The sequence below is a fragment of the Brassica napus genome, chromosome C5, assembly GCF_020379485.1.
Source record: "Brassica napus cultivar Da-Ae chromosome C5, Da-Ae, whole genome shotgun sequence".
Taxonomy (NCBI): Eukaryota; Viridiplantae; Streptophyta; class Magnoliopsida; order Brassicales; family Brassicaceae; genus Brassica; species Brassica napus.
Window position 1 is genome coordinate 40,285,972 of NC_063448.1, and position 18,907 is coordinate 40,304,878.

General features: G+C 34.7%; 3 protein-coding genes across 3 annotated transcripts; 1 reads left to right on the forward strand and 2 right to left on the reverse strand.

Moving 5' to 3' along the window:
- Nucleotides 1–135: 135 nt before the first annotated feature.
- Nucleotides 136–2,668, reverse strand: BNAA05G19700D. The gene is made up of 11 exons (XM_013887667.3): nt 2,435–2,668; nt 2,203–2,289; nt 1,971–2,125; nt 1,801–1,894; nt 1,649–1,719; nt 1,466–1,572; nt 1,236–1,357; nt 933–1,021; nt 796–855; nt 601–705; nt 136–508 (listed from the first exon to the last, which is right to left on the reverse strand). Exons 1-11 carry the CDS (start codon nt 2,577–2,579, stop codon nt 389–391), a joined length of 1,155 nt encoding a protein of 384 aa, XP_013743121.2. The 5' UTR covers nt 2,580–2,668; the 3' UTR covers nt 136–388.
- Nucleotides 2,669–3,953: 1,285 nt separating this feature from the next.
- Nucleotides 3,954–12,463, forward strand: LOC106396667 (protein ALWAYS EARLY 3). The gene is made up of 20 exons (XM_013837127.3): nt 3,954–4,183; nt 4,636–4,763; nt 4,999–5,097; nt 5,298–5,360; nt 5,447–5,524; nt 5,943–6,114; nt 6,522–6,781; nt 6,943–7,288; nt 7,756–7,833; nt 7,934–8,142; nt 8,234–8,290; nt 8,439–8,693; nt 8,808–8,986; nt 9,077–9,359; nt 9,724–9,945; nt 10,408–10,566; nt 10,986–11,129; nt 11,223–11,435; nt 11,559–11,834; nt 12,059–12,463. The coding sequence occupies exons 2-20, from the start codon at nt 4,659–4,661 to the stop codon at nt 12,221–12,223; spliced, it is 3,363 nt and encodes a 1,120-aa protein (XP_013692581.1). The 5' UTR covers nt 3,954–4,183; nt 4,636–4,658; the 3' UTR covers nt 12,224–12,463.
- A 2,550-nt stretch (nt 12,464–15,013) lies between these two features.
- On the reverse strand, nt 15,014–17,070 carry LOC106396666 (protein SRG1). The gene is made up of 4 exons (XM_013837126.3): nt 16,710–17,070; nt 16,276–16,523; nt 15,625–15,952; nt 15,014–15,546 (listed from the first exon to the last, which is right to left on the reverse strand). Exons 1-4 carry the CDS (start codon nt 16,971–16,973, stop codon nt 15,295–15,297), a joined length of 1,092 nt encoding a protein of 363 aa, XP_013692580.1. The 5' UTR covers nt 16,974–17,070; the 3' UTR covers nt 15,014–15,294.
- Nucleotides 17,071–18,907: the final 1,837 nt, after the last annotated feature.

The following is an 18,907-nucleotide window of genomic DNA, read 5'->3' on the forward strand; positions in this document are numbered from 1 at the left end:
CCTTTGTATTCTTTTATTGCTCTGATCACATATTCATAGTTGAATTTCCAATGTTTTTATTTGATTGCTTTGATCACAGATTCACAGTTAGGTATAAAGTTTACTTAACTGATCAAATCACGAAGACTTCTCTCAGAGACTCAAAACTCTTGTTTTCTTGTTTCTTTTCGGAACTCCTTATTTGAGCGAGGCTACAAAAGTGCAACTCATGTCAATTTGATCCAAAAGACAAACCCTAAAGAAAGAGTTTGCCGTAGAATGCACGACACTAAAACAGAAATGTGTTCCCCCCTGCTGCTACACTTTCCCTCAATAGATTTGAAAATATTATTCAACGGAGCAACCTTGGAATAGATCTTATAGTTGCGGTATAATGGGATCCAAGTCCTCAGCTGAGAAGAGCTTCATTCTTGTTTAACTCGTCCAAATCCACACTCACTCTTAAACCCGAATTCACCAAAGCATTGACCATTGCAGGGATGTCAGATTTCAATGAAGCTGCTACAGCCTGTTTCATTATTTTAGAAAAATGGTTTGCTTACAAGCTTTGGTTTCCAAGTATACATACATACAGTGAATTAACTCAGAGACAATCTTTACCTTCTTATCTTCTTCGTTTTGGTGCTTGAGAACATCCACTGGCCACTCGTTTACCAGCTTCTTGAATTCAGCCTCAAGTGCTGACTTCTTCTCATCAGGATATGCCTGTGATAAATTTACACAAATGTTTTTTTAGAAAATTTCATGATCAGAATTATGGAAAAAGGATGTTATTAACCAGATTCTAGCTCACACCTGGCAGATAATTTGGATGACAGCAGCAGCTTCTTCTGGTTTATGTTCTAGCAGAAAACCCTGTGAGAGAGAGAGAGAGAGAGAGCAAACATGAATAATGCTCCTAACATGAGAAGGCTAGAGAGAAATGTTTTTACCTTTGCACATGAAAAGGCTGCGGAAAGAGTATGTTGGGTGTAAGTCTCAGATCTCAGCTTATCAACCTTCCATAAAGACTCCGTGTCTCCTGATAAACGATTAACACAGAAAGCAGTTAGCATCTAAGCAGTATATGAAAATCTTTAACAAGCAGAGTTATATTCTGCTATGATTTAATTATATCAGGAGTGTGTGTACACATTTCTCAAGATGACTTCAAGTTCAAACTATGGGAACGCTTGAGACAAACTCATCTACATAACAACAACAAACATGGGAAACCAAATACACTCAAAACCTACCTCTTTTGGCAGCAAATTCCATCCATACATCAAAAGTGGTCTTCCTTAACTTGACTCCAGCTTTGCAGAACTTCTTAGAATACTTAGCTAATAGATCCCAGCTATCTGTCTCATGACAGATCCTGCAAACAATTCACTTGAAGTTCATTTCATGATAACAAAAGCTCATCGAATCAGCAAGCCATAGAAAACCGTAAAAAAAGTGAGCAACAAAGTAAGCCTAGCCACACCTGAAAACTAAATCTGCTGTGCCGGGTTGTAACGGCAGGTCATTCGCCTTCAAGAGTTTCATCACTTCGTCCATGAGGTTAGAGTTCTTGTGCTCTAACGCATAAGACTACATAAACAAGGAAACATCCTTAAAACCTTGAGGCATTAGAGAAAGAACCAACCAATTTATAGACTTGCAATACCAGTAAATGGTGAGCAGATGCAACGCTAGGAGTCAAACCATGAACATTATGTTTCCAAAGAGCCCGTTTACCTGATAATCAATTAAATTATAAGAGCTATATTAGTATTGACAGATTCTCAAGCCTAGTAAAGCAACAAGGTTTGAGATTACCATGGTTAATTGCTCCCACACGTACACAGGTCTTAGCAACTTGCCGGCATAGATTGCAATTAAAGTTGTCATGTATACGGAGATTGGACAACCTCTACAATCCATAAACAAACATAATCTCAGAACTATCTTAACAAGACAAGGAACAGAGAAGTAAACAACTAACTCACAAATCTCCGGAGATTCTGGAGAGCATCAAAGAGGAAACTAATGTCATCCTCCTTGCGACAATTCTCAATCAACGACCACAACAAAGCATTTGGAGGCATGGATCTCTTGACATTCACAGAATCAAGTATCTTACCATGTAGCTCCTTGACAGCCTCTGCATACAGAAACACTCTAGTGAGCTCAATAGCCATCCCAAAAACAAAGCTTTTATTAAAAAAATCAGCGAAAAACCTGTAGGATCTTCGACAAGTTTTGCTTCAGAGGAAAAGCTTGATCTCAGCATCATAAGCCCCGTCATGTGTGACTGAGTGTTCATCCCTACAGAACACATTGTCTTTTCAATAACTCACCAAATTACAAAGAAAGGTCAAGTCTTTAGAATCCGTTCCACATAAAGTCTTAAGCTTTTGTCCTCTTTCAGACACCAAACATTGTAAAAATGCGTGAAATGAAGAGATGGTACCTGGAGAGACAGAGACTGAAGGAGATCGATGGTTCTGCCATTGGGTAGAGTCAACAACATGAGAAGCGAATCTCACATCAGCCTCGAGGAGTGCAAGGGGTTTCAGAGCCCGAGCGATTCTACGAGAGTTCGATAGATACTGCATGACTCTGGATCCTTAGCCTCTCTGAGTCAAGCCGTGTTATCGAATTGAATCAATGAAGAACAACAGTGACGCAAGCTTTAGGGTTTATGTTTTTTTCTTACCCACTAAAAATAGTATTTACATAAAACATCCCCATACTGTTGGTTATTTGAAAATAACCCTCTTGTTTCCTGGTATTATAGACAGTGTCACTATATATCCATATCCAATTCCAAACTAACAACTAATCATTTCCAGATTTTTGTTATCTTACCAGGTATTAAGATTTATGCAGATTCTTTTAATTTTTAAGTATTGGTCTATTTAGAAAACACATCTATATAGAATTTGACATATCATATTTAAAAAAAAAAAAGTAACATGAACAAACAGATGAACTAGAAAAATAAATGTCTTTCTCTTTATTTTTTTGCTTTCTCTCTAGATTTCGTCAATTGGTTTGCTTTTATTTGCTTATGTTTGCCGATTCCAACTAGTTTCATAGAACATGAGTCGAATTTAGTTTCTTTTTGATGTTTTCTTTATACTTTCTAGGTTGATTTTTCATTAATGTTTTCTTTCGATTCAACATTCAGATTTGTTTTAGATGCAGATCTAGTTGTGTCATATATAAGGTGATTGGGAGCTATTGTTGATCTTTTTAAGTTTAATCGCTTTTGTTGCATGTTCTTGTCGACTTTAGTATAGTTTTCTAATTTTCCATATTCGTTTTCAGTTGAAATTTAGTTCTCGGTGATTGTTGTTGCATGCTGATATCAAGTTCTCTGAGAATTTTCTTCGATTTGATCTTCTGTTTTGCTTGCCTTCTTGTGATTGTTAGAATCTGGAGTGGTGCTTTCTCGTTCCTTTTCATCTACTAATATATGTGATTGAGATCTAATCTTCGTCAAACTTCTCGTCGGCGGTTTTAAAACTCACTTTATATTTCAAAACAGAAGTTGACACATGTTTTTTTTTTTATAAAAACTTGGGTTAAATATTTTCAAATGGTAAAATAACATATACAATGTTACAATAAATTATAAAAAAAAAACCTGAAAATCCTTATAGTTTTTTTAGAGTTGGACCAGATTTTAAAATATAGACGACGCATACAATTGTTGGTCCGAACCGGGCCAAACTGAAATGTTTACAAGTTTTGTGGATTTTGTGGTTGAGTCCGACCGGACCAGCCTAATTGCCATTCCTGCTTTGGCTATGCTTGCTTTAACCATTAGAGATGTGAAGGTCAGAGTAAATTCGGTTTAAAATATCAGGATCGAACCGGTTCAAGCCCAGGTTTATGATTGCATCTAAAAGTTCTTGTATGTGTGATTGATCAGCTCGTGTAACGAATTTGCATTTATAAGATTTCTATTTTTATTTATTTTTAAAGTTTTTCGCGGTTATATAATCCCCAAAAAAAATTCTATTTTCTCATCTCTTCCTTCTTTTATCTTTGCTGCTTCGTCTTCTCGCTTTTCATCTCTGAATCGATCGCTTAATACGTAAGCTCTCTGATTGATTCGTTCCGATCTCTCACCTGCTCCGTCAATTTCCCTTCTGTATCCACCTTTAAATCGAAGTCCCGTCGATGTGTTCAAAGTGATTTTGGATTCTTCTTGGTAAGCTTCATTTTATCCTCTTTCTCTCGCGATGAAGATAGTTTCAATTTCTGATTTCGTTGATTTCTCATGAATTATTGGAAATAATTGAGCTCAATTCATCGTATCTTTGAATGTTTGAGCTTTCGATTTGAAATTTGAAGCTCAAATCGATAGGTGTCAGGTCGTGTGATTCGAATTCGCCCAGTATAAACTAACCCAGTGTTGCTTAAGGAGATTAATTTCAAATTCGGAGAAAGCTATTTCTTAATCGTTTTTTTTTTTTTGGTCTGGGGTTTGAGCGGAAGTACTGTTGAAACTGATGATGAAGCAATCGTAGAATGAATTAGGTTTCCGCATGCAGTATTTAGTATGATCAATTACTGGATAGATGTAGGATTGAGCTTTTGGTGATTTATAGGTGCTATTGGGGTTGAATCTTTGGTAAAACTAAACATGGGAAGGTTGAATAGGTAATTAGAAGAGGCTTTGGCAAATGGCGCCTTCAAGATCAACGAAATCTAAGTACAAGAGAACTCCGCGTCCTAAGGATGTTTCTCCTCACAAAGAAGAAGAAAGTATGAGCAAAACCAAACCACGGGTAATCAAGCTCTTTTCTTTTTATTACGAGGCCTTTAGGTTATATGATTTGTGATACTTGTATTAATTACTCACCCAAATATGTTTGATTTTGAACAAAATTGTATCCCTAGGTTTCAGAACGATACCAATCTTTAGATGTCTGCTAGATTTTTAAGTTGTTGTTTCGGTTCCATTTGTTGTTGTTTTGCCGGAAAAATTATACAAGGATCAAGCATATCTTATTTTACTTGCAGAAGAGGAAGTTGTCGGATATGTTAGGTCCTCAGTGGAACAAGGAAGAGTTAGAGCGCTTTTATGAAGGATACCGCAAATTTGGAAAAGAATGGAAAAAGGTCTGTTCAATTAGCAAAATATACAAGATCTAAGTCTTGGAATGCGATTTGTAGTACAACCTTCCATGTGAGAAGAATACTAATAAACTGCTGCCATAGTTTCCGATAAATGTTAGGAGGATAGTTAAGTCATTTTATAATCATTTTGGTTTTGTGTAGGCCTAGTTTAATAATAGAGTTCTCCTCTCTATGGTTTGTAGGTCGCTGGTTTTGTACATAGTCGTTCTGCAGAGATGGTAGAGGCTCTATACACTATGAATAAGGTTATCATGCTCTCCCCCTTCTCCGGTTTATCTTTTGATATTGGTCTAGATATTTTTCAACTTATGTTGTATCATCTCTACTTTAGGCTTACTTGTCTCTTCCGGAAGGCACTGCTTCTGTCGTTGGCCTTACTGCAATGATGACTGATCACTACGCTGTTCTGGTAAGAGCTATAAACCGTTCGGATAGTTATTTAATTTCAGTATTTTGGGTTTTTCCTAACTTACACAGAAGTGGTCCAGTTCAGGATACTAATTTTTATAAACTCAAAACAACTAATAAGTCTGACACCCGTTCCTATGGAACACCTGCCAACTACTAATCATGCAAAACTTTCTTGTTGTTTCTTGTTAAATTTTGTGCAACCTAGGGGTGTAGCACTCTTGTCTGTTCAGATATTGTCACTTGAAAATATAGTTTAGCTCATGGAAGACAAATTCTTACATTTTTTGTTTGGTGTTTCTTTGTTAAGTCGTTATGTGTTGATAAAGTAATACATTTGTGTTTCAAAGGAATATAGTTTGGTAGTGTGGAGTTGGTTTGCTTTATGTTATTATGTAACAACTCTTTCTCCTCTCTAGCATGGAGGAAGTGACAGTGAGCAGGAGAAAAACGAAACTCTGAGGTCAGCTTCTAAGCGCTCTAAATTGAAATCCTCAGATCATCCCTCCGCAGGATTAGAGGGTCTGTCTGACCGCCTGCAGTTCAGGTCCTCTTCAGGCTACTTGCCATCACTGAAGAAGAGACGTACTGGTAGTGTTCTCTGCTTCTCTTTGCCTCAAAATCTGTTCACCGATTCACAAACATGAGTTTTGCGTGCACACACGATATTCTATATATGCACGAGTCTTTGCGTGGTGCAAATTCTTTCTCTCTCTCAATTATTGCAGTCCTTCTGATGATACGATTTTGCTCTAAAGAATTAGCTTATATAGGACTGCTCTGTTTATTTTACAAAATAAATAATCTAGCGTCGATAATGTACACTACTACACAAAGTTACATTGCGGACATGCAACATAAGTTAGTACCCACTATTGTATGCAAAGGGAAAAAAAGATTTATCTTGCCCAAATTTTATTGCTCATTAGCTATCCCTCTGATGGACAAGATCTATTATTTCCTAACTTTTCTTATAATCGTAATTTGCATGTGCCAAGAGACAATGCCTCGTGCTGTTGGAAAAAGGACACCTAGAATTCCTGTCTCATATACCCCTGAGAAGGATACTAGGGAAAGATATATGTCACCTGTTAAGAAGTCTCTAAATCAGAAGGGGGATGATACTGATGATGATATGGAACATGAGATTGCATTAGCATTGACTGAGGCTTCACAACGAGGTGGTTCTACCAAAAACCCACACACACCAAATAGAAAATCAAAGATGTTCTCCCCTGATACGAAGAGTGAAATAATGGTAATTTTCTTTACTGCTGCTCATAATTCATATATTTACTTCATGAAACTATAGCTCTGTTTCACTACATGATAGTCCTTTCGCAAATTCAGTTAACAGAAATCTAGCTTAAGTAGCAACAGTCATATAGTAATATGGGACTGATGGATCTTGATATTCAGCGTGCTGATATTGACATGGCGATTGCCAAGCTCCGTGCCACTGATACGGAAGATGCCCAATGTGAACCAAGCTTAGAAAGTACTGAAGCTGAAAATGTGGATAACCCAGGAAATAGAAATGAGTTGACGAATGGAGAAGATAGAAGTGCCATGAAAGAAAAACAGTACTATAGAAGGAGGTTCGGCATCAAAGAAGATGATTCAAAAGAGGCCTGCAGTGGTACAGACGAAGCACAAAGCTTAGGCACTCTCGATGAGAAATTTAAACAAGAAGGGGATGGGAAGTTTTTGAAATTCACATATAGAAGTTCAAGGAGAAAAAGTAAAAAAAGTCTTTTTACTGCAGGTGTGTTCTAGTCTCTCACTTCTCTGTTAAATTCACCTATCTGCTATGCACATCGAATTAGGATATAAAGAAACATCACTTAACCTTTATTCAAAGCACCCTTATAAAGGCAGGTGACCACATGCCTGGTACACTTTAGAGAAACACCAATTATAGTCTAGCTACCCACTGACAAAAATAAGACACGGAAGTATATCTGAAAATCATAAATTGAGTTAATGTTTTGGTGGTCACTCTATCTTGCGTTTCTGAACTTTAAAATCCTTATTTCTGGTACTGTTATTGACATTTCTCTTGTCTGAATAAAATTTGGGATCAACAACTGCTTGTTCTGGTTATCTAATAAGAGTTGGCTACTGAGCTTGGAATTCAAATTTGACCAAATTAATAATGAGGTTTATGGAGGAATTTTTCCTGAAGATTCTTCTCATCTATGACAAACTTAAGAAGCTAATTTTTCTCTTCAGATGAAGACACAGCATGTGATGCTCTCCAGACGCTGGCAGATCTATCGCTGATGATGCCTGAAACTGCCACGGACACTGGTGGGATACCTATGTTTGACCTATAAGCGTTTTACATTAAGCCTAGTGTCTTAAGCTGGTTAATGTTTATTAACTTTCTCTATCGAATTTTTGTTTGAAGAGTCATCTGTTCAAGCTGAGGAAAAGAGAGCTGGGAAGGCTTCAGATTATAAAGAGACTGATCTAGCGTCCATGTCTAAAAGGGGCTCTCTTAGAAAATGGAAACAGAAAAGACCCGTCTGCAATGATCTTTGTAATACTGAGCCCGAGAGAAAGAGTCCAAGTAGCTCTGTAATCAGAAAGGGACGGCAGAAAGCATCACCAGCTAAAGTAAGAGAAGCTATATACTTAACAAAGATACTTGCTTTTACGGTTATGTTGTCTCAATTCATGACCATGTTGAAGTTGTTTCTTCCTGCAGGTTCCTAAAGATGAGCTTGCTGCAATTTCACAAGTCACTGAGCCTTCTAAAAACAAGGTACGTGTCTTGTATAGAACACATCTCTTCTATTAGACAACATTGCATATATTATATCTTCGACAGACATTTTTAAATATTTCAGGTTTGTTTTTCTTTGTGGAATTTCGTTTGTAGCTTTAATCTGGTACTGATTGTATTGTTGCAGGGAATAGGTGAGGAAATTAAGCCTGTTGGGAGAGGTAAACGGTCTGCAAGTATTCGAAACTCGTATGAAAAGAAGTGTGTCAAACCCCAGGATCGTACTTCTTCAAGTAACAACATGGTAGATGACGATGAGTCAGCTCCATCAACTGCAGCCACGCAAAAAGAAGTTAACTTGCCAACTAAAGTTAGAAGCAGAAGAAAGATAGTAACTGAGAAACCTCTAACTATTGATGACGTGAAGAAGTCAGAGATTTTGGTGAGTGAAAATTTCTGATCATACAACTCTGTTGCCAAATGATAAAGAATCACCAACGATATCAGTTAATCTTAGTTTGTGGAGTTCCCTGATTATATGTTGTACCATATACAGGAGAAGTTTTCGCATTGCATATCTAGTTTCAAAGCACGAAGATGGTGTCTTTTTGAGTGGTTCTATAGCGCAATTGACTACCCATGGTTTGCCAGACAAGAGTTTGTTGAGTACTTGGATCATGTAGGGTTGGGCCATGTTCCTAGGTTAACTCGCGTTGAATGGGGTGTCATAAGGAGGTTATCACTACTAAAACGCAGTTTATTTGTTAATTTCTAATTTTTCTGTGTGCATATGTATGTTTCCTTAATCATTCTTTGTTGGTGCAGTTCTCTTGGGAAACCAAGGCGTTTTTCTCAACAGTTTCTGAAGGAGGAAAAAGAAAAGCTATACCTATACAGGGATTCTGTAAGAAAACATTACGATGAACTAAACACGGGTATGAGGGAAGGACTTCCGATGGATCTGGCTCGGCCTCTAAATGTTTCACAGAGAGTTATTTGCCTTCATCCAAAGTCAAGAGAGATTCATGACGGCAGTGTCCTAACCGTTGATCACTGTAGGTACCGGATTCAGTTTGACAACCCTGAACTAGGGGTGGAATTTGTCAAGGTACTCTTCCTGCAACTGCAAATTTTTCTGGCATTTCTAGAATCAGAATCTTTGACATGAAGAATCAACGTTAATATGGAATAATACTGAAACTGAAAAAAAAGAGAGGAATGAATCCTCGGCTCCTCGCAGCTGACTGCACATTTGTGATTTTAATTAATGTCTCAAAAACGTTTGGTAAATAGAATCACTACTGAATTTCTTACAACAGAATTTTAGCACTTAATAGTTGACCAATTTATCTGGTGCATACTTCACGAGGTTCTCTACAAAAGCACTAAGAACTAATCTGAAATCTTTATGACTTTTGAGCGAGAACGAATTTGAATGTTAATAACATTTAAATCTCTCTCTTTTGCTGAAGGATACTGAATGCATGCCACTAAATCCTCTAGAAAACATGCCAGCATCACTTGCAAAACACTATGTTTTGTCGAATCATCACCGTCAGAATTCCAGCGAGGAGAAAATGCATGAGCGAGTAAAGGAAAGCATGCCTGAAGGGTACCCCAAACTTTCGTGCGAGGCAGGCTATCCCCAATCCTCACCAAATTATATCATTAACAATTCACTAAAGCAGGAAAAGGTTAATATTTTCTGACCATCACACATATATTCTGCTTTTGTATATGCTATAGATTATTTTGTGGAGGTTCATTTTTCTGCATACCTGGAAGAATTGATTTAGTATCACACACATCTAGGAGTTTACGGGGTAATTTGTTGTTTACTAGTTTCAAATATTAATGGGTTTCCATCTAACGAATACAATCTCTTGGAGTTTCTCTGTCTGAAGTCTTTGACCAATAACAGTATCTAGGAAGGTATGTAGATAATTCAAATCTCTTACCGATCTTGTACAAAATCAACGTGCATGTTCTATCACAGTTCTCGCTGAGACTGTAGCTAATGTTATTCCTCCTCCTTACTTGCATCTACTCTCTCTTGCAATGCCTTGTTTGGCATTTGACCACAGTAAATCTTAGCTACAGTTTAACAAAATCACGATAGATATATTAATTATATTCAAGTTTGCTTAATTTTATAGGTAGAAATTTCAAGTTCGGATCCACAAGCTCAAAATGGAGTCGATGAGGCTCTTGCTGTACAATTGTTTAATTCTCAGCCCTCAAATATTGGCCATATTCATGCGAGAGAAGCTGATGTCCAAGCTCTTTCTGAACTAACACGTGCGCTTGACAAGAAGGTTCGGCCTGTTATTAATTCTCAGCCTTATTATTACATGTGTGATACGTGCTTGTTCTTAATCTTCTTCAACATAACACTTTTTCTATGGCCTGGTTACTTTTCTGTCTGTTTACATATTTCATGGTATTGCTTCAGTTTTGCTAGCATTAAGCTTCTCCTTTCCTTATTCTATAAGTAGAGATTGCAAGATGATATGTTTGATGGAGTAATAGTTTCTAATTGACTAATAAGGAATGTGAAATCATGTAACTACTATTACTAATAAGCTTTAACGGACTAATAATGTATTGAATTTGATTTGTTACTCTTTGATTCACTCTATTTTAGTTTTTTTTTCTTCCTTGTCTTCCATGTTTGTTTAGCTCTGTCGTTGTGGTTTACACTTCAACTAATTAAAGCTTAATCTACACACTGCAGGAGCTAGTTTTGAGGGAGCTAAATTACATGAACAACGAGGTTGTGGAAAGTGAGAAAGACGGACACAACGCTCTGAAGGATTCTGAATCTTTTAAGAAACAATATGCTGCAGTTCTCTTTCAGCTAAGCGAAATAAATGAACAGGCAAGAGTTTATGAAGGAAATGTAAGAGTGATCTTGTCGTCTTTACTACGTACGGCTCCTGAAGTTTCGCATTCTATGTCTCAATATGCACAGGTTTCATTGGCACTTCTTGGCCTGAGGCAACGGAATACTTACCAGGAGAATGTACCATCTTCTTCAATAACACACATGAGCAACTCAGGGGAACCTGATGGACAGTTGACGTACGTAGACAATGATGCATCTGATACTAATGGATTCCATGTCTCTGAGATTGTTGACATTTCTAGAGTAAAAGCTCGGAAAATGGTATTCAGAGCTATACAGGTGTGTGTATAACGAGTTGATATGTTTCTGTGTTTGGGATCTACATGTGACAATTTACTAATCATTTGTTGCGTCTCCAGAGATCTAACCAACTCAACCATTTTGTCTCTGTATCTATTGCAGGCATTGGCGTTATTAAGGAAAGACGAAAATAATGTTGTAAATATAGAAGAAGCCATTGATTTTGTTAATAACCAGCTCTCGACAGATGAATCAGAAGGATCATCATCAGTCCAGCAAACACAAGCTTCCCAGGATCAGCGTCTTCCCTCTACACCAAATCCTTCTAGCTCTACTCAACATGCAGATGATTCCCACGTAAACCCACTAGACCAAAATGACCTGCAGGTTCCGTCTGAACTTGTTTCACGCTGTATGGCTACATTGCTCATGATTCAGGTGACAATCTCAAATAATCCTTTCTGTTTATTAACACAAATACATTATTAGTCCCGAGTGTTCTCTCTCTTCATACCGTTTTAGATATTAGAGAAAGTTAAGCCTTTGGTGTTGGTTTCCTTTTGCTCTCACTCTCTGTAATGGCTGATTGGTTAGTTATCTTGTGTTGCGTTCTTATTTCGTTCTCAGTTTGTGATCCTAACAACTGAAATCTTACGATGCAGAGATGTACAGAGAGGCAATTCCCACCAAGTGAAGTGGCTCAGGTTCTAGATTCGGCTGTAGCCAGCTTACAGCCTTGCTGCTCACAGAACCTTCCTATTTATACAGAGATACAAAAGTGCATGGGAATCATTAGAAACCAGATTCTAGCCCTCGTACCCTCCTAGAGCCAAGACTTAATAAAAACCCTCTTTGTCTCTCCATGCTGCTGCTTGTTTCTCTTGTAAAATTGATGTTCCCTTGTAGAAAATCTCTTTATATATACCTCAGTTATTTGGTGTGTCTTGACTGCGAAAGAGCAAAACTCATAAAGAATTCAAGACCGCATCGACCAAAACAGTTTATTTTGTTCCGAACAAGATTCCCCTTAATGATTTGGAGTGTGTTGATTCATTAAACTTCCTCGATTTCATCTTTTACACAATAAAATCCATCAATCATTGGACACGACTGCGTAGCCCTCCATTGTGTTTGTCTAATGGTACTTAATTGGTTTCATTCCTTATCTTATTTAAATTAATTACATTCTTGTTTTCTTTGTGTCTCGCATGTGTACTTACTATATCTATCATCTTCATCTGTTTGAGAGCAGTCTTCTAATCTTTAAACCTTTCCACTATTGCTTGTTTATCAGCTATTAAAACAGGACTGCACTGCGGTCCATTATCATTGTTTTATAGTGGTACTAAACTAATTTCATTCGAGTATCTTGTTAAAATTAATTTCTGTTTCTGTTTTCATTATGTTTACCATCCTCTTCATCTATTTGAATATGGTCTAATCTTTAAACGTTTCCACAATTTGTTGTTATTTGTTGGATTTTTAATATTAAAACCCTTCAACTAAGTTTGTTTTGGATAAAAACCCCTACACTAAATATTTAACGAAAAAAATCCTAAACTAACTTTATTTAATGAATTAAACCCTAGCATGTCATAATTACCAATACTACCGATAAATCTTTAGTTTAGATGTTTCTACATTAAGTAAACATAGTTGACGGGTTTTATCATTTAATGAATTTATTTAATAAATTAAACCCTAACAAGTCATAATGACTATTCGGGGATGCTCAGAGAATTTCAATTATGTTTACTTAATGTAGAAACTCCTAAACTAAAGATTTACTGGTACTAATAGTAATTATGACAAGCGAGAGTTTAATTCACTAAATAAAGTTAGTGTGGGGTTTGTTTTTGTTAAATACTTAGTTTAAGAGTTTTTACCCAAAGCAAACTTAGTTGAGGAATTTTAACATTAAAAATCCTTATTTGTTTTTTAGTTAAAAATAGGGAAATGTTTACTTAATATAAGTAGTATGCGACCTGAGCATTCAACAATAAAGATGTATACTTGTCTGGATTAAACTATACACAATAGTTTCAAAATTCAGCACTCTACTATTTTTAAAAAATATATTTTAACACTTCATGTCAATATTTTTTACCTCATAATTCAAAACACATTTGATTTTAACACAATACAATAGTTTTGTTTAGTAGAATCAACACTCTATTTTATTTGTTAATAATAGTAATTATCAATGTCGAAATTAAATAAACCTAATCTTTAATTAAAAATAATTAAAATAATAAGTTTTCATATAAAATATTAAAATAAATTATTTAATTTATAATAAAATATTGATTTTAAATAATTAGGATAATATGAAATATAAAAAAAAATTAACATATGTCGGTATCTACTTTCTTTTTGTTTAACATGTCAGAATTTTTTCAACACCAAATAATTCACATCATAGCATTTCATTTTTCAACTTATTCTGATTCAGTTGTTGAATCTTGTATTCAACATCTCCGTTATAAATGGTCTAATAAGTCGATCGGTCCAGCCAGGCTCCACTGTGTCCCAATTCGGATAGAACATGTTTGGTTTGGCTGAGTCTGATTTTGGATCTGGTGTAGTAATGAATTGGCCCAGTCGTATTTTTGGGTCGACTTCAGATTTTTGTCTTTATTGAAACAATCAACAAAGAGTTAAAACAAAGTGCCTAGCAGTTAGTTTATATACTTCATACACATAGTGATGATATAAAACGAAAAAGTGCAATATATCTTTCTGGAGGAGTGATAATTGAGATGTGACTATTCTAATTTATAACAAAGTGAACATTTTGATTCTATACTAGAATTATTAAGTTGTAATCTTAGGTTAAATCATTTTGATATGATATTTTATTATTTTTTAAGGTTCCCACCATAATACTGACGTGTAACTACATCATCCTCCGTCCATTTTTCTCACTTCTAGTGCTTTCTCTCCTTTTGGTCTGCAGATTTTTTTCCTATCATTTGGTAAAAGTGACAATAACGACAAATAAATAAGAACTGACAATGCATTTGTTATGTAATTATTATTGAGCTATTATTAACTAATAATAATAAATAAAATAGTTTTTTTTTGTTTTTTTGTTTTTTTTGTCTCATAATGGGGACCTTTTGTCGTTTAGTAAAACAAGTTAAACAATAATGAAGCCTTTTGCCTTGTTTCTTCTCGATTTTATCTTCCAAATCGTTCAAATAGATCTTGAACATGATACTTCACATCCCGTGAAGAGAGAAAAATTGAGACCATGTCTTGATCACACATATGTTTCTCTTTGATTAAGCACTTCCAAAGATTTATTTTTCTTTTACCAACACTGAACGAAATTATTATACGAGAAAAATTATATTAAAATTTACATAAATAAATAAATAAATATATATATATATATATATATATTAGTAAAATATTTTAAAATTTAATTGTAAATACTTCATTGTTATTAATTATTTTTCATAATTTTATCCAATTAAAATTTAATAAAACATAATTAATTTTTTCAAAGTTTACAATTTACTAATATTTTTTTTTAAGACCAGGATCATTTTCAAATGAAAGGAGTATATGCTTAATGATACAAACTAAGGAAATACATTATATGCACACATGTATCGACATAAACATGGATCTGATGTTGTTCTTTCTTATTCTTTATGTTCCTTCTCGGCATACATATGGATACATAAACACACCCAACTCCACCCACACACACACATAATATATTACAAGTTGTAGTTACATTGGGGAATTTAATCATGACACTAAAACCCCTAAGTGGGAAACATTCCTGTACATTATACACACAAGAGTCCCACAACTAAATTCTTAAAAATAAAACAAATTAAGTGGTAACTAGTTAATGGAAGGTGAAAGGGGTGTGAAAATAATATAGTTAATTGAGAATCTTGGCAAAATCAAGTGACTTCTTGCCTTGGAGCTTGTTGGAGACATAGTGATAACTATAGTCACCATGATTGTAGCTTCTATACTTGCATGGGTTGGTTTCATCATCAACCAACTCACCCATTGGTTCTATTTTAACCTCGTAGTTGGGTGCATAGAATGTCACTATTGTAAGCCTCTCCCTTTCTCTATTTGTCACTGCTCTATGCTCTACACTCTTGTACTTCCCATTAGTTAGCACCTACACGCACATATACAGAAATTCATAATTTGTAGAAATAATAAGTTAACTCTGATTAAAGTCTATTTAAAATAATACCTCAATTGTATCACCAATGTTGATGACAAGGGCATTTGGAAGAGGTAGTACAGGGACCCAAGTGTTGTCCTTGAGGATCTGAAGCCCAACACGGCTGTTCTTGCTCTGTTGAAGAACAGTGAGAGCACTTCCATCAGAATGTGGGCTGAGTCCCATGACAAGATCAGGACGTGAACATGGTGGGTAATAGTTCATCCTTACTGCTTGCACTGCTTCCCCAAACATTTCTTCAAATCTCTCTTCTTTTAGATCCAAGCTTATTGCTATGTACTTCAACAACCTCTTGCATAATTTCCTTATCTCTTTTGAGTAACCTTCAAGATTTTCACTATAGAAAAAAAAAGTAATTTCTTAGCCACATATACTTTTAGAAAAAGGAAATTTAATAATTGAAAAATATGTATCACTAACCTACGCTATGTGATATTTTAATTATCTGATGATCCACTATAAGTTTATAAAATATGAATCATGATTAATCTCGAACGTGGATACAGTTTACATGACACTTTCTAGCAAAGACTATTTTATTGCGCGCCACATGCTCATTAGTTAATCTCTACAGAATATGTGATCATGAAAACTGAACGAAGGTATTTCGGAAGATTAAATAAATTTTGTTATAAGAAAATAGGGGTTTTTGTGGAGAACCTGAACCGGGCCGGTTTAGAAGGCCATAGTTTGGGGTTACGAATAGAAGGAGGATGAACACCAAGAGCAAACATGTTGCACCAATCAAGCTTCTGATCTTCAGAGAAGATGAAAGCTTGACCGTAACCTTGTACGGTCCCTGGCTCCATTGGATACTTCTTCTTCTCCTCCAGTGGCATCTCGAAGAACTCCTTGGCGACCTTCTCTATATCTTCCACCACACCCACTTCAATCCCATGATTTATAACCTGTAGAAGAAAAAAATTCTGATATTCATATGTAGTTCATACATGTTAAGGTTGATCTAATAAACATGTTAAGGTTGATCTAATAAATCCAATTATCTAAATAATGTGTTTATAGTGGAAAATAGATTACTATACAAGATTTTGACTAATAGACAATGTTTTGGAAGAAAAAAATAATAAATTTACTTGGAAAAATCCCCAGTCTTCACAAGCTTGTGAGAGCTTAAGAATCTCAAAGAGAAAATCATCATCAGTGTGAGGTTTAGACAGTTTAGACAGATCAACAACAGGAATATGATGATGAAGGTGAGTCTTATGAGACACTAAGACACCTCTCTCATTGGCTTCTCTTATGAACCTCTCTGGAACTGTGTTTGGTTTTGATTTTATTAGTTCTTGAACATCATCTATTTTCCCAACTCTAATCGAAGAAATGGGTAGATGAGCCATATTGAAGCAAGCAAACTCGGTTAAGATCTTATTTGTTTTCTGTTTCCTTTTTGGAATTTAGCTAAAACAAGTGGCTCGCTGCGGTGTGAGTCGTGAGAGAGTCTACATTTATAGAAGAAATGCGTGGAGCTCAGTGGTGTCTATTATGTTTGCATGTTGTGGGTTAACTGAGTGTTGCAGGTTTTGTGGAGTGGGGGTCCATTTTGTGCACTTTCGAATTTCTTTCTATTTATTTTTAAGAATTTAGTGTTATGGCATAAGTCACCCTGAATATAAATATTTGTTTTCCAAAGCTCCTTGTATATTCATTTTGTCGACCAATTAATCATTAAAATCTTTAAATAATCCTCAAATTACCCACCAACCTCAATCAATAAGAAAAGTAATTGTTATTTAACTAATTGAAAACTCTCAAGTTGTCCATTTTATGTTTACACTATATTTGTATAGTAGTAGTATTAGTAGTGAAACAATACGGAGTATTATTTTGGATACTAGATTAAAAAAAATTCCAACAATGTTTTCAAAATTTTGGTAGAAAAATTGCTACTTTTCCATTTTAGTTCATGATACTGAGGGTTCCGATATATACTTTTTCAAATTTATTGTATATGTTCAGAGTCAGCAAAAATTAGTGATATAATCTCAAGAATCTCTATTATTAAAAGAGAAGTACTCATTAAAAAATATCCCTAAATTTTCTAACTTATTTACACTTCCATGCCACTGAGAATTAAATTAAACTACATATTTTAATGCCTGTCTTTTCCAGCTAAATTAATGTGTTTTCCTTAATCAAATTTAAACTTAATGTCATTAAATAAACCTACCTATTTTAATGATTGTCTTTTCCAGTTAAATTAATGAGTTTTCCTTAATCAAATTTAAATTTAATGTCATTAAATGAACCTAAAAACACATCATATTTAACATAGCTTATTACGTACGACTACGACCCAATAATGAACTTGAATTTTATTTTTACGAAAACGTGAATCACTTGACTTATGTAATATTTAAAATATATTAACTACAATATAACAAATGCATATAACCTACCCATACTTTAGTTTGAAATAATCATGTTCAAGTTTTATATAGTCAACTTACATCATGCATCAATCGATGTACAATATTCAAACCACCTATAGTTTTCGTTTTCTTTATAAGATGTATCAACCAACCAATCATCCATTGATTTTCTAAGCTTTATAAAAAAATAAATCAATAAATACAAACTCAAAATCAAATATCTTCTATTAACTACAATATAACAAATGCATATAACCTACCTATACTTTAGTTCTATTAATTCAATATCTTCTGATTTATCTCTATTATTAAAAGAGAAGTACCCATTAAAAAATATCCCTAAGTTTTCTAACTTATTTACACTTCCATGCCACTGAGAATTAAATTAAAATGCATATTTTAATGCTTGTCTTTTCCAGTTAAATTAAGGAATCCAGTTAAATTAATGAGTTTTTCTTAATCAAATTTAAACTTAATGTCATTAAATAAACCTATATATTTTAATGCTTGTCTTTTCCAGTTAAATTAATGAGTTTTTCTTAATCAAATTTAAACTTAATGTCATTAAATGAACCTAAAAATACATCATATTTAACGTAGCTTATTACGTACGAGTACGGCCCAATAATGAACTTGAATTTTATTTTTACGAAAACGTGAATCACTTGACTTATGTAATATTTGAAATATATTAACTACAATATAACAAATGCATATAACCTACCTATACTTTAGTTTGAAATGATCATGTTCAAGTTTTATATAGTCAACTTACATCATGCATCCATCGATGTACAATATTCAAACCACCTATAGTTTTCGTTTTCTTTATAAGATGTATCAACCAACCAATCATCCCATTGATTTTCTAAGCTTTATAAAAAAATAAATCAATAAATACA

Coding starts and splice junctions, on each gene's coding strand:
- BNAA05G19700D (XM_013887667.3), bottom strand. CDS start 2,579: ATGCAGTATCTATCGAACTCTCGTAGAATCGCTCGGGCTCTGAAACCC. Junction 1,720..1,800: donor TGTGGGAGCAATTAACCATG/GTAATCTCAAAC, acceptor ATTGATTATCAG/GTAAACGGGCTCTTTGGAAA. Junction 856..932: donor CAGCCTTTTCATGTGCAAAG/GTAAAAACATTT, acceptor TCTCTCTCACAG/GGTTTTCTGCTAGAACATAA.
- LOC106396667 (XM_013837127.3), top strand. CDS start 4,659: ATGGCGCCTTCAAGATCAACGAAATCTAAGTACAAGAGAACTCCGCGT. Junction 8,143..8,233: donor AGAAAGCATCACCAGCTAAA/GTAAGAGAAGCT, acceptor TTCTTCCTGCAG/GTTCCTAAAGATGAGCTTGC. Junction 8,987..9,076: donor GAATGGGGTGTCATAAGGAG/GTTATCACTACT, acceptor TTGTTGGTGCAG/TTCTCTTGGGAAACCAAGGC.
- LOC106396666 (XM_013837126.3), bottom strand. CDS start 16,973: ATGGCTCATCTACCCATTTCTTCGATTAGAGTTGGGAAAATAGATGAT. Junction 16,524..16,709: donor AAGACTGGGGATTTTTCCAA/GTAAATTTATTA, acceptor TTTCTTCTACAG/GTTATAAATCATGGGATTGA. Junction 15,953..16,275: donor TCTAAACCGGCCCGGTTCAG/GTTCTCCACAAA, acceptor TTTTTTCTATAG/TGAAAATCTTGAAGGTTACT.